Source organism: Agelaius phoeniceus, chromosome 35 (assembly GCF_051311805.1).
Source record: "Agelaius phoeniceus isolate bAgePho1 chromosome 35, bAgePho1.hap1, whole genome shotgun sequence".
Taxonomy (NCBI): Eukaryota; Metazoa; Chordata; class Aves; order Passeriformes; family Icteridae; genus Agelaius; species Agelaius phoeniceus.
The window spans coordinates 3,132,033-3,151,603 of record NC_135299.1 but is presented as its reverse complement, the minus strand read 5'-3'; the positions used below and the strand labels follow the sequence as shown (position 1 = coordinate 3,151,603).

The following is a 19,571-nucleotide window of genomic DNA, read 5'->3' as shown; positions in this document are numbered from 1 at the left end:
TTCAGGTAAAGCCACCAGGGCAGCCCCATGCCAAAAAACAGCTGAGCTCTGACATGCAAGGGATAAAATACTCTCAACACTGCAGTTCCACAAAGTCTGAGATACCAGAAATTGTCACCACACCCTGTTGAATTTTTCTTTTTTCCCAAGGACTCCAGGAAGTAAAATAAGGAGAATTTGTGGGAGTATTTTTCATGCTGGTTAAATCTGCTTTTGGCAGCATTTTGGATGGAAGATTCAAAGGTCCTTAAAAGAAATCAGAGCTAGAGAGAGCCAGAAACTCAGGACTGACTACATCCTAAAGTGGGCAAATGACATTGTTCTACAGAGATGGGCAAAGAGTTTTTCAGAAAATCTGCCGCTTTTTTTGAAATGGTTTTTAGTCAAGATGAAATGGTTTTTAGTCACATCATCAGCTAGATGGAGAAATCACAACACAGCCTCTGTGTGGAATTGAGTTGTTCTCTGGAAATGCAAATATCCAGAGGAATAGCCTAGAAAGACTGCCATAGGCTAAGTAATGAATATAAATGGGCAAAATTTGAGGTGGTATTTACATCTGGAAAGGAGAAAGAGGAAAACTTGATCAGGATCTCTTTGTCAAGTCATCCCAAAGAGATGGTCACTGCCCAGGGAGTAGGAACAGCAAACTGGATAAATTAGGGCCCCAAAAGGGATGTCAGGTTTCATGAACATCAAGCCACCTTCTGCCTTCAGGTGAAGAAACCCCATGAATTATTTTTGTTCAGATTTAACCATTTTGTTCTCACTGTCTTTCACTTGAGTTAGTCCAGAGGATTCTCCACTGATCTCTGTGTTGATGTGCTGCATCCTTTAAGCAGAATTGGGAATCCAAGGCATTATTTCTGGCTTTATAGCATTTTAATATTTTTTTTCACAGTAAGGAAATTATAGAGTCATGGAATCCCAGAATGGTTTGGGTTGGAAGGAATCTCAAAGGCCATCTCATTCCATCCCCCTCCCAGACAGCGACACCTTGCATTAACCCAGGTTGCTCCAAGCTCTCACAACCTGGCCTTGGACACCTCCAGGGTTAAGCAAAATAATACAAAATGAAATAACCCATCTCTGTGAAGAGATAGAAATCTGGGTGTTAGATAACTCTTCCAGCTGAGCAGATCCAGCCCCAGGAGGCGTGTTTGGGTGCAATCAGGGTTTAACAAGTCTCAGGGAGACAGCTGCCTCCTGGCACGTCAAAACCATGAAGGCACTAAATTGATCACTGGACTTCCATGCAGCCAAGCCCAGATCCCTGGGGGATAAAAGGGGCACCCTGGTTCCCTTTCCTCAGAGAGCTGCAGAGTCTCTCTGGCTGTGTGGGGCCCTTCTCTGCCGCCACGATGAACCGGGCACTCAGCATGAGGGCAGGAGGGGGAGGCCGATCCTACAGCGCTGCCTCGGCCATAATTCCCAGCAGCAACAGGGCTGGCTTTAGCTCTGTGTCTGTAGCACGAGGAGGAGGAGGAGGAGGAGGAGGAGGCTTTGGGAGGCTCATTGGAGGAGGTGGTGGCGGCAGTTCTGGCGGTGGTGCAGGTTTTGGCAGCAGGAGCCTCTACAACCTTGGTGGCAGCAAGAGGATTTCCATCGGGGTTGGAAGCAGCTTCCGAGCTGCTTTTGGAAGTGGAGCTGCTGGTGGCTCTGGCCTGGGAGGTGGGTTTGGTAGTGGTGGAGCTGGTGGTGGCCTTGGGCTGGGGCTTGGTGGTGGAGGAGGTGGGTTTGGTGGTGGTGGAGCTGGTGGTGGCCTTGGGCTGGGGCTTGGTGGTGGAGGTGGTGGCCTTGGCTTTGGTGGAGGTGCTGGTGGGCTTGGCTATGGTGGTGGTCACGGAGGTGGTGGAGGGTTTGGCTTTGGTGGACTGGGGGGGCTGGGAGGATTCCCTGCAGGGCTGGGAGGTGGCAGGAGCCCCTCAGGATTTTCTGGGAGCCCACCTGGAGTGGGTACAATCCAAGAAGTGACAGTAAACCAGAGCCTCCTGGCACCGCTGAACCTGGAGATAGATCCAAACATCCAACAGGTGCGGAAAGATGAGAAGGAGCAGATCAAGACTCTCAACAACAAATTTGCTTCTTTCATTGACAAGGTGAGACTTTGTTGGGTGCTGTGGATCTGTGGTAGAGGGGGAGTGAGGATCTAGTAGGTACCAAAATGCGACTTTAGAGATCTCCAGTCTTTCACACGTTTCCTCCCTGTGTGTCTTCGTTAAGTCTCTCAAACAATAATGTCCTTCTGAACATTGACAGGGCAGAAAACAAGACAAGAAAATTGTAGTTATGGGAATAGATCCAGGGTTTGTGCCCGAGAAACAACACAGATTAGTTGAAATGGCATAAGTCACTTTTGGGTCCAGGTCTAGTGGCTCAACCCAACTCACTCTTGGGCAATCACAGCAGATGTCTTGCTCTTTGTTGTTTATGCCTGCAGGATAAAATCCTTTTTTTATTGACTCAATTGACTCAACCACTCAAGTCCTTCCTCAGCTTTAATTAGATAAGTGTGTTGTATGTGTGAGCAAAAGGAAGGGCAATTAAGCAATTTTAGCATTAGTACTCAGACCTTGGCTTTAATGAAGAAAGATATGTATCTTACAAAGAAAGAAACCCCAGAGGGTGTGAAAGAAGAACTTCACTGTCTGATGAAGAAAGACCTGAACCCAAATTTTCTTACCATTGCTTGTTGGCTTCCTAACCAAATTGCCTCTGAAGAGAACTGTCCACTAAGGGTGGATTTGCTCAGCTACAGGTTGGCTGGCATAGCCCTGGATAATCTAGAGGATATTCTCAGTTCGGAAACTCTTAGTTCGGGAATCCCTTGGGTCCTGCCGTGCATCACTGCCAGTGTTGAATATTGGCTGTCAGCTCGCAGGTATCTTCTGCCTAAGCCTCTTCTGCTTCCCAATGCTCAGGTTCGCTTCCTGGAGCAGCAGAACAAGGTGCTGGAGACAAAATGGACCCTTCTGCAGGAGCAGGGCCAAAAAAACAATTCTGGCAAGAGCAACCTGGACCCGCTGTTCGAGGCCTACATCAACAACCTGCGACGGCAGCTGGCCAACCTGCTCAATGAGCGGGGACGCATGGATGGGGAGCTGAAGAACATGCAGGACCTCGTGGAGGACTTCAAAAACAAGTGAGTGTGAAATGGGCTGTAAATGGTTCAGCTGAGCATTGAGCAGCAGGGGTTTTCACCCAGAGGGTGGTCAGGCACTGAACAGGCTCCCCAGGGTCATGGTCCCATGGCTACCAGAGCTCCAGGAGTGTTTGGACAATGCTCTCAGGCACAGGCTGGGGTTGGTGGGGGTGTCCTGTGCAGGGCCAGGAGTTGGACTCAAGGATCCTCATGGGTCCCTTCCAACTCAGCTGATTCTATGGTTCTATGATTCTGTAATTCCATGATTCTATGACTCATGTCAAAAATTTCAATTTCTGAAAGTCAAACATCCAGACTGAAATATTAACGGAAATTTCTCTAGGAAAGGGGGAAAAGTGTCTCCAGTTCGTGCTCCAACCCATAATATAGAACATCTCTAATCACCTCCAATACCCCCTATCTCTCCCTGTGGGACCCATTTTCCTCAACAGCACCAAAAAGGGTTCATCGACATTTTTCCCCATCAAAAAATGGAGATTAAGCCAGGACACAGCACCTTGTGATGGCTCTTGCAAAGAAAAATCCTCTAAACCAGCTTTACCTTCCTTGTTCCATCTGCATTAAATCAAAAATGTCCTTTCAGCCTTCTGAGAAAGGGGAATCTCACTCATTGGAGCTGGACAGTTCCCAGGAGGCTGATTTGGAGATGCCACTCCCAGTCCAGATCACTTTGTAGTCCTACCTGGACACCTGTTCTGCTTCTCGAGGTCTGATCCAGCACCTCTTTCCCCTTATCTCTGTAGATATGAAGAGGAAATCAACCGGCGCACGGCAGCAGAGAACGAATTTGTGGTGCTCAAGAAGGTGGGTGAGACAGGAGGTGCTGCAGATGCTGAGCCAGCCCCAGCATTGCACAGGCTGGGAATATCCTGAGGGATGGGAGATCTCATGGAGCTGCATCCTCATCCTTTAGAAGGGTTTTAAATCACCATTTGTTCATGGTATTGTGGGAAAGGAATGGAGTGGCTTGTAGGAAGGAAGCAAAATCTCCTCCCACTCTGGTCCCACAATACACAGAGGTGCAAAACAGACCAGGTAGAGACAAAGGGGGTCAGTCATTCTTGGGAATCCCAGGTACCAAGGCCAAAGAGCCAGGACCTTCGCCTTATCCACTTCCAAATTACACAGAGCACTTTTTTGGGGCATGAGAGGCTGTCTTGGTGCTTATCCAGTGGGATGTGCCAAGCACAGCTTCTCTACCAGGCAGCAGGGACAGGGGCAGCCTTGTCTCCAGGCTTGGCAGTTTCTTGGCTGTGGCTAGGAGTTTCTTTCTGGCTGAGAAGAGGATCCAGGTGCCACAGGTGTCCCCACAGCTGCTCTTTTCCAGGATGTGGATGCTGCTTACATGAACAAGGTGGAGCTGGAGGCCAAGGTGGATGCCCTGAGTGATGAACTCAACTTCCTTCGAGCCCTCTACGAGGCGGTACAGACAAATCCCCGATTCCTGCCCTGCCGTTGTCCTTGGCTGGGGAATGCCACCATTCTGAGGGTTGGGAGAGGTAAGTGCAGCTCACATGTGCTTCCCACAGGAGTTGGCCCAGCTCAGCGCCCAAGTGTCTGACACTGCTGTCATCCTGTCCATGGACAACAACCGGGACCTGGACCTGAGCAGCATCATTGCTGAAGTCAAAGCTCAGTACGAGGACATCGCCAACCGGAGCCGCGCCGAGGCCGAGGCTTGGTACCAAACCAAGGTGAGCTGACCCATCATTGCCACACGAAATCCCTGCTGCCCCTAAGAGGGGATGTTTGAGCCACGTCTCCTCCAGCCAGACACCTCAGATGGTTCAGGTTACATCTTCCTTCTCACCTCAGTTTGAGGAGCTGCAGGCCACGGCTGGGAAACACGGTGATGACCTGCGCAACACGAAGGGTGAAATCTCAGAGCTCAACCGGCTCATCCAGAGGATCCGCTCCGAGATAGAGAACACGAGAAACCAGGTAGGCATGGCAAAAGGAGCCAACAGAGCCCCATTCTGTTGTCCCTTAACACCACAGCTCAGCTTTGCTGATCAGGGACTTTTCCAGCCTCGTTAAAGGTGTTGAATTCCCGCCTGGAAAGGGCTTAACACTGTAAAGCTTAACTATTAAGTCGATCTTGCCAGCCTGGCGTTTCAACTCCAGCCGTATTAGCTCAGCTGGAACATTTTCCATGAACATCCCAGCCAGAATGGGTTTCTTCCTTGGGTGACTCTCACCCAAAGGCAAGAGCAGCTTTCCAAGCCCCCCCATCCCTTGCAGTGTGCCACCCTGCAGACGGCCATTGGAGACTCAGAGGAGCGCGGGGAGATGGCCCTCAAGGACGCCAAGGCAAAGATGATTGACCTGGAAGACGCCCTGCAGAAAGCCAAGGCTGATATGGCCCGGCAGCTCCGGGAGTACCAGGAGCTCATGAACGTCAAGCTGGCCCTGGACATTGAGATCGCGACCTACAGGAAGCTGCTGGAGGGCGAGGAGAGCAGGTGGGAGCAAAATCCTTGTGGGGATAATAGTGACTGTCACTTTTCCCGTCAGAGATTGGTTCCTCTGCCTGTATCCATAATTTTACTCCAATCTTGTCTAATCCCCCAACAGGCTCAGCGGGGAGGGACTGAACCCCATCAGCTACTGTAAGTATCACAGTTCTGGATCCCAAAGTCTGGCTTTGGGAGCAAGGCCTGGGAGAAACCATGGGAAAAGGGAAATTTTGCCCCACATAAGACTTTTGGAGCCTTCCTCTGTCATTACGGGCTTGTGCAGGGGATGGAAGTTGGGTTCAAGTCCTGTGGGTCAAGGTCCTGATGATGGTGCTTCCTGGGACTGGGTGACTTCCCAGAGAAGCTGTGGCTGCCCCTTCCCTGGAAGTGTCCAAGGCCAGGTTGGAGGGTGGTGGGGGACCAACCTGGGATAAGGGAAGGAGTCCCTGCCCATGGCAGAGGCAGGGATGGGATGACTTTTATGGCCCCTTCCAGCCCAGCCCATCCCGTTATTCCACGGCTGCCAAGCAGATGTCCAACCCTCTGATTGCTTTTCCTTGCAGCTGTCATCAGCTCCAGCTCCGGCATTTCTGGTGGAGCTGGCTTAGGAGGAGGATTTGGTGGACTGAGCCTGAGTGGAGGAGGCGGTGGAAGTGGTTTTGGCCTTGGAGGAGGTGGTGGAAGCAGCTTTGGTCTTGGAGGAGGTGTTGGAAATGGTTTTGGCCTTGGAGGAGGCAGCGGGAGCAGTTTCGGTCTTGGAGCTGGCGGAGGAGGAGGAGGAGGAGGAGGAAGCTACAGTTTTGGAAGTGGAGGAGGACTCGGACTTGGGGCTGGAGGTGGTCTTGGAGGTGGATTTGGAGGAGGGAGTGGTCTGGGCACTGCTGGCAGCTACAGCCATGCTGGGGGTGGCAGCAGCGCCCTGAGCACCAGTGGAGGGAATTTCAGCTCTGGAAGTGCAAAAGGCACCAACCCAGGTGTGAAAATCGTCTCCAAAACCTCCTCCAGCAAAAAGAGCATAAAAAGCCAAAGCCTGAAGAATGCCACAGAGCCTGAGTAAAGCCAAGCCCAGACCCTCCTCTGTTCCTCCTGCCCACTGTTCTCCCCCACCTCCACCCTTCCAGCTGCCCCTGCCCTGCTCCTGCTCTGTAGTTCTCACGCATTTGGATCTTGGGTCAAGAAAAGCAGTGGAACACACAGAAATCAGAGCTCTCCAAGTCCCTGGAACAGGAGTTAAAGGAAAACATGGGCCTAAGTGATTGTTCTGAATGGGGAATTGGTTTGGTTTTCCATTTGTGTTTAGTAAGGCCAAACAATTTATGATTGTGGCTACCCACAGCCATCAGCTGAAACAGAGCAAATAGCAGGGAAAGTTTTAGCTCAGTTCTGGATTCTTCAGCCCAGAAGCCCAGGGATGGGCTGGGAATGTGTATTTAGCTCACCCTGCTTTGCCTTCACTGCTGGAATGAGCCCAACTCACTCCTTCACAAGACAAGCTCGTCTGCATCAGAGGTCTGGGTTATTTTTCTGCTGTCTAGAATTACCCCTGGAGGCTACTCAAAGATCCCAGGCAGTGGCTTGTAATGTCCCTCTTAACATTTTCTTCATTCTGAGTCACTCTGGTGAGATAGAAAATCCCTCTTTCCTCCATTCACAGCCAAGTTTTGAAAGATATGATTCTTCCAGATATTGTCAAGTTTTGCTGCTGAGTCAGCTCAGGCACTTGAGCCTGACCAGGGATTCGGAGCACTAATGTTGGAGCAGCAACCTGAGACCCCTCCACCCACAGATGAGAATTCAGTGTGCCACGAGCTTGTCAAAAATCTTTTCCCAAATCACTCTCCCCTTCCTGCCCTTTCTCTTCCTAAATGAGTTTGCCCACAGTGGCCCTTACATGTAACTTTGGGGGTGGTTTTTGTCAGAGGATTCACCAGTGACTGATCCAGAACCTATGAAAAAGGGCTTGTTTTCTAAATAATAGGGTTTTAAAATTCTAAATAATGTCTGACACAATGAGTTCTTCTAAAGCAAGATCAATGCTTGCTGTTAAATGGGGTTTCTGTCCTGTCCCATGCAAGGTGTTGCTGGAATGTCTTCAAAAATTCCCAAATCCTCCAGCATCCAAGTCTTGCTGTCTTTCCCTGTGGCCTTGGTCACAGCAGATGGGGAAAGTCTGAGATTGTGAAAATCACGTTGGAAAAGCTTCCTGAAGGGCCATGTCCACAGCTCCTGGGGGAATTCCAGCATCTCTTCTCTGTGTGGGTTCCTCTGCCACAAGAAAGATCTTTGGGAAACTGGGAAGTGCAGCCGGTTCCAGCCCAGTGTGTGGGAAGCAAGGCAGTCAAGAGCAGGATCCCTGAGGAACTCCAGGATCCCAAATCTATTTTCCCCTTTTCTGGTAGAATTTACCCCTCTAGCCTTCCACTGTGTCTTTTTATTTTTGGAAAGCACCATTAAAAAAGAAAATTGCAGCTTTTTATACTTCCATAATAGTGATGCGACTCCGTGTTTCCCTTCCTCTCTCTGTTTGGAATGTGTCCAATAAAACCAGATTGTAATTTATTTGTTCTTTTTATTTATCTTTTTATTCTAAACCAGAACCAGCAATAGAAAATATTTCCAACCTTCATCAGACAGAGCTGGAGGCATATTTTCTTTACTTCCAGGGAAAAGCTTTGAAATTCTGATTAAATTATAATGAAAATCTTGAAATTGGTTGTCCCAAAATAAATTCAAGAATTGGAGAAAACTGGGGGAGGAAGGGGAGGAAGAGAAGGAGGGTTGAGTTTTATCCATAAGCGACAAGAAAATTAATCATCATTCATTTATTAACGTATTTGGGTTAATCCAAAATATTTTCTTCCATGGAAGGGAGGATTTGGGGCATCCAGGCAAAACCTCAGGATTCAATTTTTGCTTTCTTAAAAAGCCAGGGCAAGTCCAAGTGTCTGCAGGGCTCTTGGGGAGGCCTTATCTGGAAGATCTGGGGTGGGGATGGGTGCTGGAGCACAACAACACCACTGATGCAGATATTTCAGTCAGTCATTGCAAAAGGAGAATAAAACAAAGAAATAGTGGAGGAAAAACCCTCAGCCAAACATTATTGCAAAGCCCTTATTGAATTTCAAAGGTTCAGATGCTTTGCTCTGCCCTGACCTTGCAACATCCTGGCCCTGCATAACTCCGGGCAGAACTTGGGAAGGAGCAGGAGCAGGGAAAGGAGCAGGAACAGGGGAAGGAGCAGGAGCAGGCATGCCAGCGTGTCCTGGCAAGTTCAAAGGAGATGCTTCAGCAAAACCTTGCTCAAACCCAGGTGCACCAAAACACAGCAACATCTCATCCCATTTGCCCAGGAAATCAAAGGAGCCTCAGTGAAAGATTAAATCCAGAGACAAAACCAGACTCAGAGTCCCAGAACCCCAGAATAGTTGGGGTTGGAAGGGCCCTCTGGAGCTCATACAGTCCAACCCCCTGCCAAGGCACAGATACCTGGAGCAGGTGACACTGGAGGGTGTCCAGGTGGTCTTGGAATGTCTCCAGAGAGGGACAATCCATGCCCTCCCAGGGCAGCTCTTCCAGGACTCTGCTACCTCCATGGAAAGAAGTTCTTCCTAACATTAGGGTGGAATTTCTGGTGTTCTGGTTTATGGCCATGATTCCTCCCTGCCCAGGGAGGTGGTAGGATTGCCATCCCTAAAGGTGTCCAGGGGATGCTCTGGGCTGGTATGAGGTGGGGATTGGGCACAGATGGGATTTGATGATCCTAGAGGTCTTTTCCCACCTTGGGGATTCTGAGATCCTTGTCCTGTCGCTGGGCACCACTGAACAGTCTGACACCATCCTCTTTCCACCCCTTGGAGAAGTTCACATGGATTGATGAGAAACCCTCTCAAATGAGATATTTTTATGGATATTTGGGTATTCTTATGATTGTTGGGATCCCCTCTCAGCCTCCTCTTCTCCAGACTGACCACGCCCAGCTCCTGCCATTTCGCTTCATCAAAAAGATGCTCCAGATCTCTCATCACCTTTGTGGCTTCCACTGGACCCTCTCCAGGAGTTGCTTGTCCTTCTGTAACTGCAGAGTCCAGAGCAAAACACAGAACTCCAGACGTGGCCCCACCAGGGCCAAGCAGAGGGACAGGATCCCCTCCCTGACCCACTGGCCATGCTTTTCCTGAGGCATCCCAGGATTCCATTGGAATTCCATTCCTTCTGATCATGAGCACTGCTGGCTCATGTCATCCTTGCCTGTCATCCACCAAGACTCCTCAGTCTCTGCTGTCCAGAGGATGTTGCAAACAGGCCAAAAAACCAGCGAAGGTGAAAAATAAACTCTGAGTCACCTCAATTTCTGACCTCGCCAAATTGCACAGTTGGGTGCAAGGATTTAACACAGCTTTTGACAACCCAACCTTAACCAAGGAGAGTTTTTAACATCTTTTTTTCTAGTCCCTTCTGAAAAAAAGAGCAAATCAGAGCTCAGAGGCAGCTGAGCTCCTGCAGACAGGAGCCCTGTTCCTCCTCCCCTTTCTCTGCAGTGCCCTCACCCCCCAGACAGCCCCCCATGAAATGTCCTGGAACTGTCCCACCTGAGAGGACAGCACAGCCCCCCTGCAGCCCCGAGCACCTTCAGTGGGACACCACTGCATGTGAGTGACACAAACCGAGAAAGGAAAGCGTGAGGGACCGAGAGATTCCACAAGAATTTTCCTTGTTTTGGTGCCTAAGCCATCCTTTGCTTTGCTCTTTCAAATCCTTTGTAATAGTCAACTTAATTGCCATTGTCTGCAGCAACAGGCTTTCCTAGAAGAGCTGGGGAAGTAATGATTCCCTTCCACATGAATCCTTTCCCTCTGCTTTAATTAAAACCTGTGCTCCTGTTCCCAGGTGTGACTTTGCATAAGCAATTTGGGAGTCAAAGGCAAGTTCCGTGCCTGGCCCCCATCCGCAGGCTCCTGGCACACTTGTGCCAGTTCACATGGGCAGGCATAGGAAAGCAAATCCCCATGGATCTGCCATGCTTGGAGCAGAGTTTATCTATTTTCAGTATCACTGTGTTATTTTCAGTGCCCAGAGGTCTCATGGCTGAGGTTGCTGCCGCTGTGAAATCGGGAGCCGCTGGGTTTGGGTGGAGTGAGGGGAGAAGTTTTCCCAGCAAAATGCTGCGTTTCCAGCAGGATATTCCCACATCTCCACTCCTGGGGTGAGAGCACCCCCTTGCTACAGCCCAGCCGCCTCCCAGTCGCGGGAGGGATTTTGGATCAGCCCATTGGGGATCAGCTCCGATTGCGCCCGCGGTGACTCACTATCGGAATCAGGAGCGCTCCAAGGAGATGGGAGTTGGGAGCGCTGCTGTTTTCTGATTGCAAGGAGACAAAACCCAACCAAAGCAAACCCAACCCAACCAAACCCCTCCTGCTCAGGCTCTTTCAAGTTCCCAGACAGAAAAAAAAGCAGCGGTTGGAAACACATCAACACAAACAAGCTCTGAGACGCAGCCGATCCGCCTAAACTCCTCCTTTTGGATTGAGCTCCTGCACTTTCTGCTCATGTAGATGAATTTGGGAATTTTTTTTGTTTGAGCTGCTCAGGGTCTCATCTCTCTGTCTTTCACTATTACTTCCCCTGGCCAAGGTGGGCAGCCTTGGCCAGTGGGCAGAATCAGTTCACAAAAGTATTTGGGGAGGCATTTTGAGTGGGAATGAGTGGATTTCCTCTCCTGTATCTCATGTCAAGCTCTTCATAGACACAAGAGAAGGATCCCTGGCTCTCAAGCCTTTACACAACCCAGACTCATTTGTGGGGGTTGAAACTCCTGCACAAGGGTTCACCCAGAAGCAACATCAAGAGGCAAAAGCTATTTTAGAAAGTTTTTCCAACTGTGTGATCTCAGCGGAGAGAAGGAGGGGCTGCGGAGGAAAGTGGGTGAATTCCCCTCCACAGAACATCTTTTAGAGCCAGCAATGACGTGGAAACTGTTGGATAAATATAAGGGGGGGGTGGAGGGAGGCAGAAAAAGCGATAAAAATATCACTTCAGATGGAGCTTTTGAACCCTGAGCCTGACAAGGAGGTACGATAGAACCACAATAATTTCGAGCAGATTTTTAGTAGTGTTTTTTAAGTCTAAGGAAAGTATTATTTAATTTATTTCCTATTAAGGAAAGAACTATTTAATCTATTTCCTATTAAGGAAAGTACTATTTAATCTATTTTGACATGATTTTGGAAAAAGCATTTACAAGCTGTCTTTCAAAATCATGTTAACTAATTCCTCAGTTCTCCCCTGGAATTAGGGGAGATGATTTTTGGTAAGATCCCAGGAAATACTGCCATGACACAACTTCCATTCAGCTCATCTCCTCAAGCCCATGACCATTTAGATCCAGAAAAAAAATAAATCAAACTTGAATGTTAAAAAAACAATGTCAGCAGTGATCATTAAAACCACCTTCAGACCCAACTTTCCCAAGCCGACAACAGGACACGCATGGCCAGTTGCAGAGCTGGAAATCTTGGAAAAGCCCCTACTTTTCTTGCCTATGCAACGTGTTAAACCTGAAAATGCGACTTGCAAAATCTTCGCTTTGCTCAAGCGAGCGAGTCCTTGTCTCGCCTGAGGGAAAGCGGCTCCCAGGGTCTCGGGAATCATGTTGCATCCTGCCCTGAGTGCAGACCTCGTCCCATTCAATGCTAATTCCATGACTCAGAGCGGCGGCTTTGGTGGAGGGGGGAGCTCCTCTCGCCGTTACTTTCCTGCCTGCAAACAATGCATTTTTCAGCGCCTCGCCGTAGCCGAGGTGTGTTTGACAAGGCAAGTTGCTGCAAGGCACGTCAAGTTCTGAATTCCCGTGCCAAGTTTTCCAAGCAGATAAAAGAGGAGGCTCCCAAGCTCTCCCATTACAGGGGTTTCTGTCTCCATTGCCCTCTGCTCTTTTCCTGCTGCGCAGCCTTTTTTTGTTTTCCTCTCCTACTCTTTGTCTTCCCAACTGAACCAGCCATGAGCCGTATCTCTTTCAGATCATCTACTGGAGGGGGCATGAGGGGCTTTAGCTCAGGCTCTGCTATTGTAGGAGGTGGCGGTGGTGGGACCAGAAGCAGTTTTAGCTCTGTGTCTGTCTCCAGAGTTGGAGGAGGAAGAGCTGGAGGTGGAGGAGGCTTTGGAGCTGGCGGTGGCTTTGGCAGCAGAAGTCTCTATAACTTGGGTGGAAGCAAAAGAATTTCCTACAGCTCGGTCGGTGGAGGTCTACGGAGCGGAGCCGGGGGCGGATACGGCTTCGGTCTTGGCTATGGTGGCGGAGCAGGCGCTGGCTTTGGCTTAGGAGGAGCCGGTGGTGGTGGTGGCTATGGGCTGGGAAGTGGATTTGGGCTGGGAGGGCCCGGATTTGGTGGCCGAGGTGGCCCCGGGTTCCCTGTTTGCCCGCCTGGTGGCATCCATGAAGTGACTGTCAACCAGAGCCTCCTGGCACCCCTCAAGCTGGATATCGATCCGGAAATCCAGAAGGTGCGAACACAGGAGAGGGAGCAGATCAAGACCCTCAACAACAAATTTGCCTCCTTCATTGACAAGGTGAGAGTTTGGTCTGAACCATCAAGCCACGCATGCTATCAGTTGCCTCGGGATAAAACCTTCAGGAAGAAACTTCATTTGGATTTAGGGACTTGCCTGAACTGATCCCAGCCGACAAACAACGTGGGCTTGGCTGAAAACTAAGAACTGTTTTATGTTTCCTCTTAGCAAGGATGAGTTTTTCAGCATCTTCATATTATTGACAAAGTAATTCTCTCTCTTCCCTGTAAAAACAATTCTGGGGTGGATGGCTCTTCTCCTCTACAATGGGATGCAACCAGTTTAAACCAGTAAGGTGGGCTGAACATCTACTGGGGGGGAGAAACATTAAACTTGCAAGTACAGGTGTTTGGCCTGATTAAAACTCCTGAAAAAGTCTTGCTAAACGCCTCCAGAAGCTTCTAATACTTTTAAGAAGTAGAAGCCCTAAACTGGGACATTGCTAATAATTCCCTTCTGTTTGTCCCAATATCTCTGGACCTTTTCTGTTGGTGATCCCACCTTTTCCTGGCCATTGTGAGGTTTTTCCACACATGTCCCTGGTTTTGTTTCTCCCCAGGTGCGCTTTTTGGAGCAGCAGAACAAGGTGCTGGAGACCAAGTGGACCCTCCTCCAAGAGCAGGGTCACACTGTCACCAGGAAGTCCCTGGAGCCCATTTTCGAAGCCTACATCAACAACCTCCGGCGGCAGCTCGACAGCCTGGTGGGAGAGAGGGGCCGGCTGGACTCCGAGCTCCGGAGCATGCAGGACATGGTGGAAGACTTCAAGAACAAGTAAGGGATCCCGCTCTGCAGAGTGAGTCATCCCAGCCAGGAAATTCTGGGCCGGTGCTCATTCCTGCTAGTGCACACTTGGTGTTTGATCCAGGTTCCTCTTCCCAGCATAAAACGTGTTCCCAGAATTACCCCGTGCTACTTTACATTTATCACAGGCAAGGTCAGTGAATTCCTGGGGAATGGTGCTCCAGCACAACAGAGGTCACAGTCTGATCCCTGAAGTCTCCTGACATAATATACCAGGAGACAGAAAAATTAGTAAATTGTGAGGATAATAGACAGGCAAAACCAGAATGAAATGTAGCCAATAAACTTCCAGCTCCAAAATCCCCCATTTCCCATTCTGTGAAGGAAATTCCAGCTTTTCTAGAGGTCCCAGGTGATCTGGGAGTGCTCAGGCTCACTCAGCTCCCATCACCTGGAAGATGATCAGCCCTTTACCGAAAATTTCCCTGGGGAGAGCATTAACCCCCTGCTGGGATCCAGTGCAGGGGGGATGGATCATTCTCAGGACACACCAGTCAGCACCTGCTGCCTGGAAGGGATTTTTTGGGGGGGATTTTTAGGTGAGGCCATTGACTTTTATTTGGCTGAGAACAATATGTCCCTTCTTCAACCAGTCCTGCCTGCAAATTTGAGAATCATCCTGCAGGGCTGGAATATGTTAATATTAGGTAGTTAAGCATGGGAAGAGACAGATTTTTTGGGAGGGGAGCTGAGAAGACAACACTTAGATCCAACAGGAGGGACTGGCAGAGCTGCTAGTGTGGTTTTGGGTGCTTTTGAGGTCTTGAAATGTGTTGTAGGATTTTTGGAAATACTGGTTAGGCCCCAAATAAATTCTACAGTCTGGATTTCAGAGCTACCTCTTGGAAAAGAGAACACAGTTTAAGTCTAGAGTTTTTCCCCATCCACTGGCTTATTCCCACCTCTTCCCTTGTCCACTTACAGATCCGGCTGCAGGGAAAACTCTGCCAATATTGGTGAGAGGACTGGCACAAATCTGCCTTTGAAAGCCAGGTTTTGCCTCAACAGCCTGCATGTTTTGTCTACTTTCTAGCCAAGCCCTGCCCTGATTATCTGATGAGAGAATGTTGCTCAGAGCCATAGAAAGTTCCACAGAACCACTGTCAGAGCTGTAATGATCCCCTCTTGCACAACCATGGAGTTTTTTGTTTTAATTAAATGCTGCAGTGGGTTCCTCAGAGCCATTAGCATTATTATAATATCAAATACCAAATGATTGCTTTATTATACATTTGTAGGCATTGCAGTGCAGCTTTGTTGAAAGTCTTTTGCATAACTTTGCTTGGAGCGAAGGTCACCGGGAATGGCTGCTCCTGCTTCCTGCCAAAACGGGCTCTGAATCTGCACATTTATGTATGAGCTTGACTTTATGGGCAGTGATTAAAATATATTAATTTAACTGAGACTACTCACACCATGGAGTCCCACAGTTCAAAGACAGTAATATTTGCTCTGCGTCTGCTCTGGATAAACATGTGGGAGTAGGGAATATATCCATGAGCCACAACTGATGATTTGGGAATGGGGTGCTCCCACCTCTTCATTCCAACCAACCCACCTCACTCTTTTATCCTGGCAGATATGAAGATGAGATCAACCGGCGCACAGGTGCTGAGAACGAGTTCGTGGTCCTCAAGAAGGTGACTGGGTTGGGAATTACGGGCCAGAAAAGGGAATTAACACACCTTGCAGAGTTCAAGCAAGACTTGGTGGGAGCTGGGGTCCTGCACCATCATGGCTGGGTCAAGCTGGGAGATCAGCACATCCTGGGTTGGGTCCTCCCGAGGCCAGGAATGGGCACAACCTTCTCTGTGCCAACAGAGCTGCCCTGTTTTCTGGTCTCTTGTGGCTCAGCTCAACTCAGTCTCTGGTCACATCCTTGTGAGTCAGAGCTTTGCCTTCTGCCCAAGAACCTGGTTCTGGCTCACAGTCAATGTCCAACATTACATTTAAAAAATACCTTGATCACAGGGACATAAAAATGAGCCTAAGGAACTGCTGGCAGTGGCACAGGTAGCCCAGGGAAGCTGTGGCTGCCCCATGCTTGGAAGAGTCCAAAGCAGTATGGTCTGTGGAAAGTGTCTCTGCCCATGGCAGGGGTGAGAATTGGATGAGCTTTCAGGTCCCTTCCAACCCAAATCATTCCATGATTCCACGATTCCATGAATAATAGACCTGGAAGCAGACACAGTCCCACTGGTGTCCTGAAGCCCCTTTGTGTTCTGGTTTCATCAGAAACCATTGGTATCTTCTCTTTAGGACGTGGATGGTGCCTACATGAACAAGGTTGAGCTCCAGGGCAAGGCGGATGCGCTGGCAGAGGAAATCAACTTCCTGAGAGCTTTGTATGAGGCGGTGAGTGGCTCCTGGAGAGGATCCCCCAGGTCCTGCCCTGTGGGTCCCACACCCAGGGCTCTACAGGACTAGAGGAGAAGGTGGTCCCAGCCTTTTGGAAATGATAATGCAGAAATAAGTTACAAAATGGAGACAGAGCAAGGGAAATGCAAGAAAACATCTTAGCGGGGAGGACTCCCAAATCACCTCATCTCCGGTTTCCACCATGGACACCAGACCATTAAATTAATTTTTTGCATCTCCTGCAGGAGTTGTCCCAGATGCAGCAGCAAGTGTCCGACACCTCCGTGGTTCTGTCCATGGACAATAACCGGAACCTGGACCTCAACAGCATCATCGCCGAGGTCAAGGCGCAATACGAGGACATCGCCAACCGCAGCCGTGCCGAGGCCGAGGCTTGGTACCAGAACAAGGTGGGTCACCGGGGTGACAGACTGATTTCTGTGGTCAGAAATGATCAGAAATTATTTCCCATCAGCTGAGGGGAGACAGGGACAAGATGTTCAAAAGTTTTGACTTTGGGCTCACAGAGTCACTGGCAGAACTGGCCTTAAACACTTCCCCTTCCAAGTTCTTGTAGGTGACAACACCTAGGTCCCCAATGCCATGAGGCACTGCCTTCTGAGCAGATATTGAGAGTTAAGGGCAAGTGCCATTATTCCATGAGCAGATTTCAGAGGAATCTTGTCCCCTTAATCCTCATCCAGACCTGCACTTTGTCCCCTGAAGTCCCCTCACCCCTCCTTGATCTCTGAGTGCTCACCAGTCCTCTCTTCCTTTCCCTGCTCCAGTACGAGGAGCTCCAGGTCTCTGCAGGGAGACACGGGGATGACCTGAGGAACACCAAGATTGAGATTTCAGAGATCAACCGGATGGTCCAGAGGCTGCGGAACGAGATCGACAGTGTGAAGAAACAGGTGGGAGAGTGATGGTCCTGCAGAGCAGGAGGAGGTGGGTGGGAGGTGATGGTGGCCAGGCTCAGCAGGAAGAGCCAGATCCCATCAGGAGCCCTCAGTGCCATCCTGGGAGCCACCAGCCACTGCCCACAACCCCCCAGCAACAGAGAGAGTGGTTTGGGGAGCCCAAATGAAACAACTGCCTGTTCTCCCCACTCCCAGTGTGCCAACCTCCAAGCAGCCATTGCTGAGGCTGAGGAGCGTGGGGAGATGGCCCTCAAGGACGCCAAGGCCAAGCTGACCGAGCTGGAGGATGCTCTGCAGAAAGCCAAGGCTGACCTGGCCCGGCAGCTCCGGGAGTACCAGGAGCTCATGAACGTCAAGCTGGCCCTGGACATCGAGATTGCAACCTACAGGAAGCTGCTGGAGGGCGAGGAGAGCAGGTGAGGACATGTGGACCTCCTGTGTGCTGACCAGGGACCATCTCCTTGGCGTCAAACAGCTCTTCCCGAGGGGCTGGAGCACCAGGGCAGACAGACAGATGGTTGAAATTGTGAACTTGGTAGGCAAAGTTTTGTTTCTCCAGCTATTGGTGCCTGATAATGATAAAAATGAGCACTGTCACCTTTCACCTGTAACACTCCTAATTAGATGGTCCCATGGACAAGGTTTTGGCATTATTGCTCACTTTCCCCTTTCCCAACAGGCTTGCTGGAGAAGGAGTCGGAGCTGTCAGTGTCTGTGAGTATCACCTCCCTTCCACCTCTTCCTATCCCCCTCCTTCCACCTCTTTGTATCTGTGTCCCTTCCACGTCTTCCCACCCACTGCTCCCCAAGGGGGTGACACTGCAGATCTCCCCACCTCGGGAGCCCAGCTGTTCCCTCACATGGCTGTTCCTGCTTCCTTCCAGCTGTGGTCAGCAGCTCCAGCGGGATGGGCTACGGCGGCGGGAGCTGCCTGGGCCTGGGCGGGGGGCTCGGCATGGGCGGCGGCGGCGGCAGCAGCAGCTACACCATGAGCAGCAGCGGCTTTGGAGGCGGCAGCGGCGGCTTCGGAGGCAGCGGAGGCTTCGGCGGGGGGCTCAGCTATGGCGGAGGCAGCTCCTTCAGCTCTGGGAGCAGCCGTGGCGTCAGCTCCAGCACGGGAGGCAGCGTCAGGATCGTTTCCAAGACCACCACCAGCAAAAAGACCATCAGATAAGGCTGGCAAGCACACGGCTGTCGCAATTCCGGCCTCCTGCCCTGCAGATCATGGTGTAAATAGCTGCGCTAGAGCCTCTCCTTCCTCCGTCCTTCACCTCTGGGGCAGCGGGGGGACCAGGACCCCTCTGTGAGAATCTGGAGCACCTTTGGCTGAAGCACAGGTTGTAACAGGTCACTGGCTGGCATGGACCCCGTGGTGCCCCTCTGTCAGCAAGCCCTTGGTCTCTCCTCAAAGTCAGGCGTTCAAAGGGAAATGGAAGTGCTATGCAACAGGGACAACCATTTCGTTCATCCCATTCCAAGGGTGAATCACAGCCTTGTGGAACCACAGTCCCAGGTCCTCAGCAGTGAAAACATCTCCAAAAGGCTCTAAAAGCCTCTGCCCCCTAAAACATGTTACAACCTCCAAAGGTTTTGTCTGCAATTCAAGGTTTCTTCCAGCCCCTTCTGTTTTCTCCGGCACTTGTGGGAAAGGTTTTTGCTTTGTGTGTATAAGATTTCTAACTACTCGTCCTTGTGGCTGCAGCCTCCTCACTTCCCTGCCTAACCTACTGTAAGGTCCAATAAAAGAGCATTTGTCATTTTTAAACTCTGCTGGGTTTTGGCTGTTCTTCCCTCCTCCTGCTGTGAGTGTTGCACTGGGGACACCCTGAGGGCAGCTCCTGAGACAGGATTGGCTCCTTGAGGAAACAAAACTCAGTTTTAGGAATTGGGCTCTAGGACAAGTTGGGCAAATAGAAAGGAGGGTGAGATGAGCAACCTGGCCTATGGAAGGTGCCCCTGCCCATGGCATGTGGGTGGAACTGGATGGACTTTAAGGTCCCTTCCAACCCAAACTATTCCATGATTCCATGGATGGAGAACAGAGGCACAGGAAGGAAAAGCTGTCTCAGAACAGAGCCAAAAGCTGGATGAAGCTCACTGCAGTGGTTACCTGCAAAGTTTCCCTTTCTGCCTGTCACTGCAGGAGGAGGAAGTGCAGGGAAGTGGGGAAAAGGAAGGTGATTCCAAGGGTTTATTTGGAATTCATGGGCTGGCTCATGCAGGGCATGGCTCAGCCATTATTTTGTAGAAGCAGGAGTAAATTGTACATCAGAGGAGCCCACCTCTGGCATCAGCACTATG

The 19,571-nt window shown here is 50.2% G+C and overlaps 2 protein-coding genes across 2 annotated transcripts; both read left to right on the top strand.

Annotated features, from left to right (window-relative positions):
- The first annotated feature begins 1,253 nt into the window (after positions 1 to 1,253).
- On the top strand, positions 1,254 to 6,676 carry LOC129130766 (keratin, type II cytoskeletal 75-like). Its single transcript, XM_054649368.2, has 9 exons — positions 1,254 to 2,099; positions 2,922 to 3,142; positions 3,907 to 3,967; positions 4,491 to 4,586; positions 4,693 to 4,857; positions 4,979 to 5,104; positions 5,405 to 5,625; positions 5,738 to 5,772; positions 6,183 to 6,676. The coding sequence occupies exons 1-9, from the start codon at positions 1,254 to 1,256 to the stop codon at positions 6,674 to 6,676; spliced, it is 2,265 nt and encodes a 754-aa protein (XP_054505343.2).
- Positions 6,677 to 12,618: 5,942 nt separating this feature from the next.
- LOC129130601 (keratin, type II cytoskeletal 5-like) lies at positions 12,619 to 18,444 on the top strand. The gene is made up of 9 exons (XM_054649116.2): positions 12,619 to 13,188; positions 13,748 to 13,962; positions 15,572 to 15,632; positions 16,252 to 16,347; positions 16,596 to 16,760; positions 17,139 to 17,264; positions 17,466 to 17,686; positions 17,950 to 17,984; positions 18,155 to 18,444. The coding sequence occupies exons 1-9, from the start codon at positions 12,619 to 12,621 to the stop codon at positions 18,442 to 18,444; spliced, it is 1,779 nt and encodes a 592-aa protein (XP_054505091.1).
- The last annotated feature ends 1,127 nt before the right edge of the window (positions 18,445 to 19,571 follow it).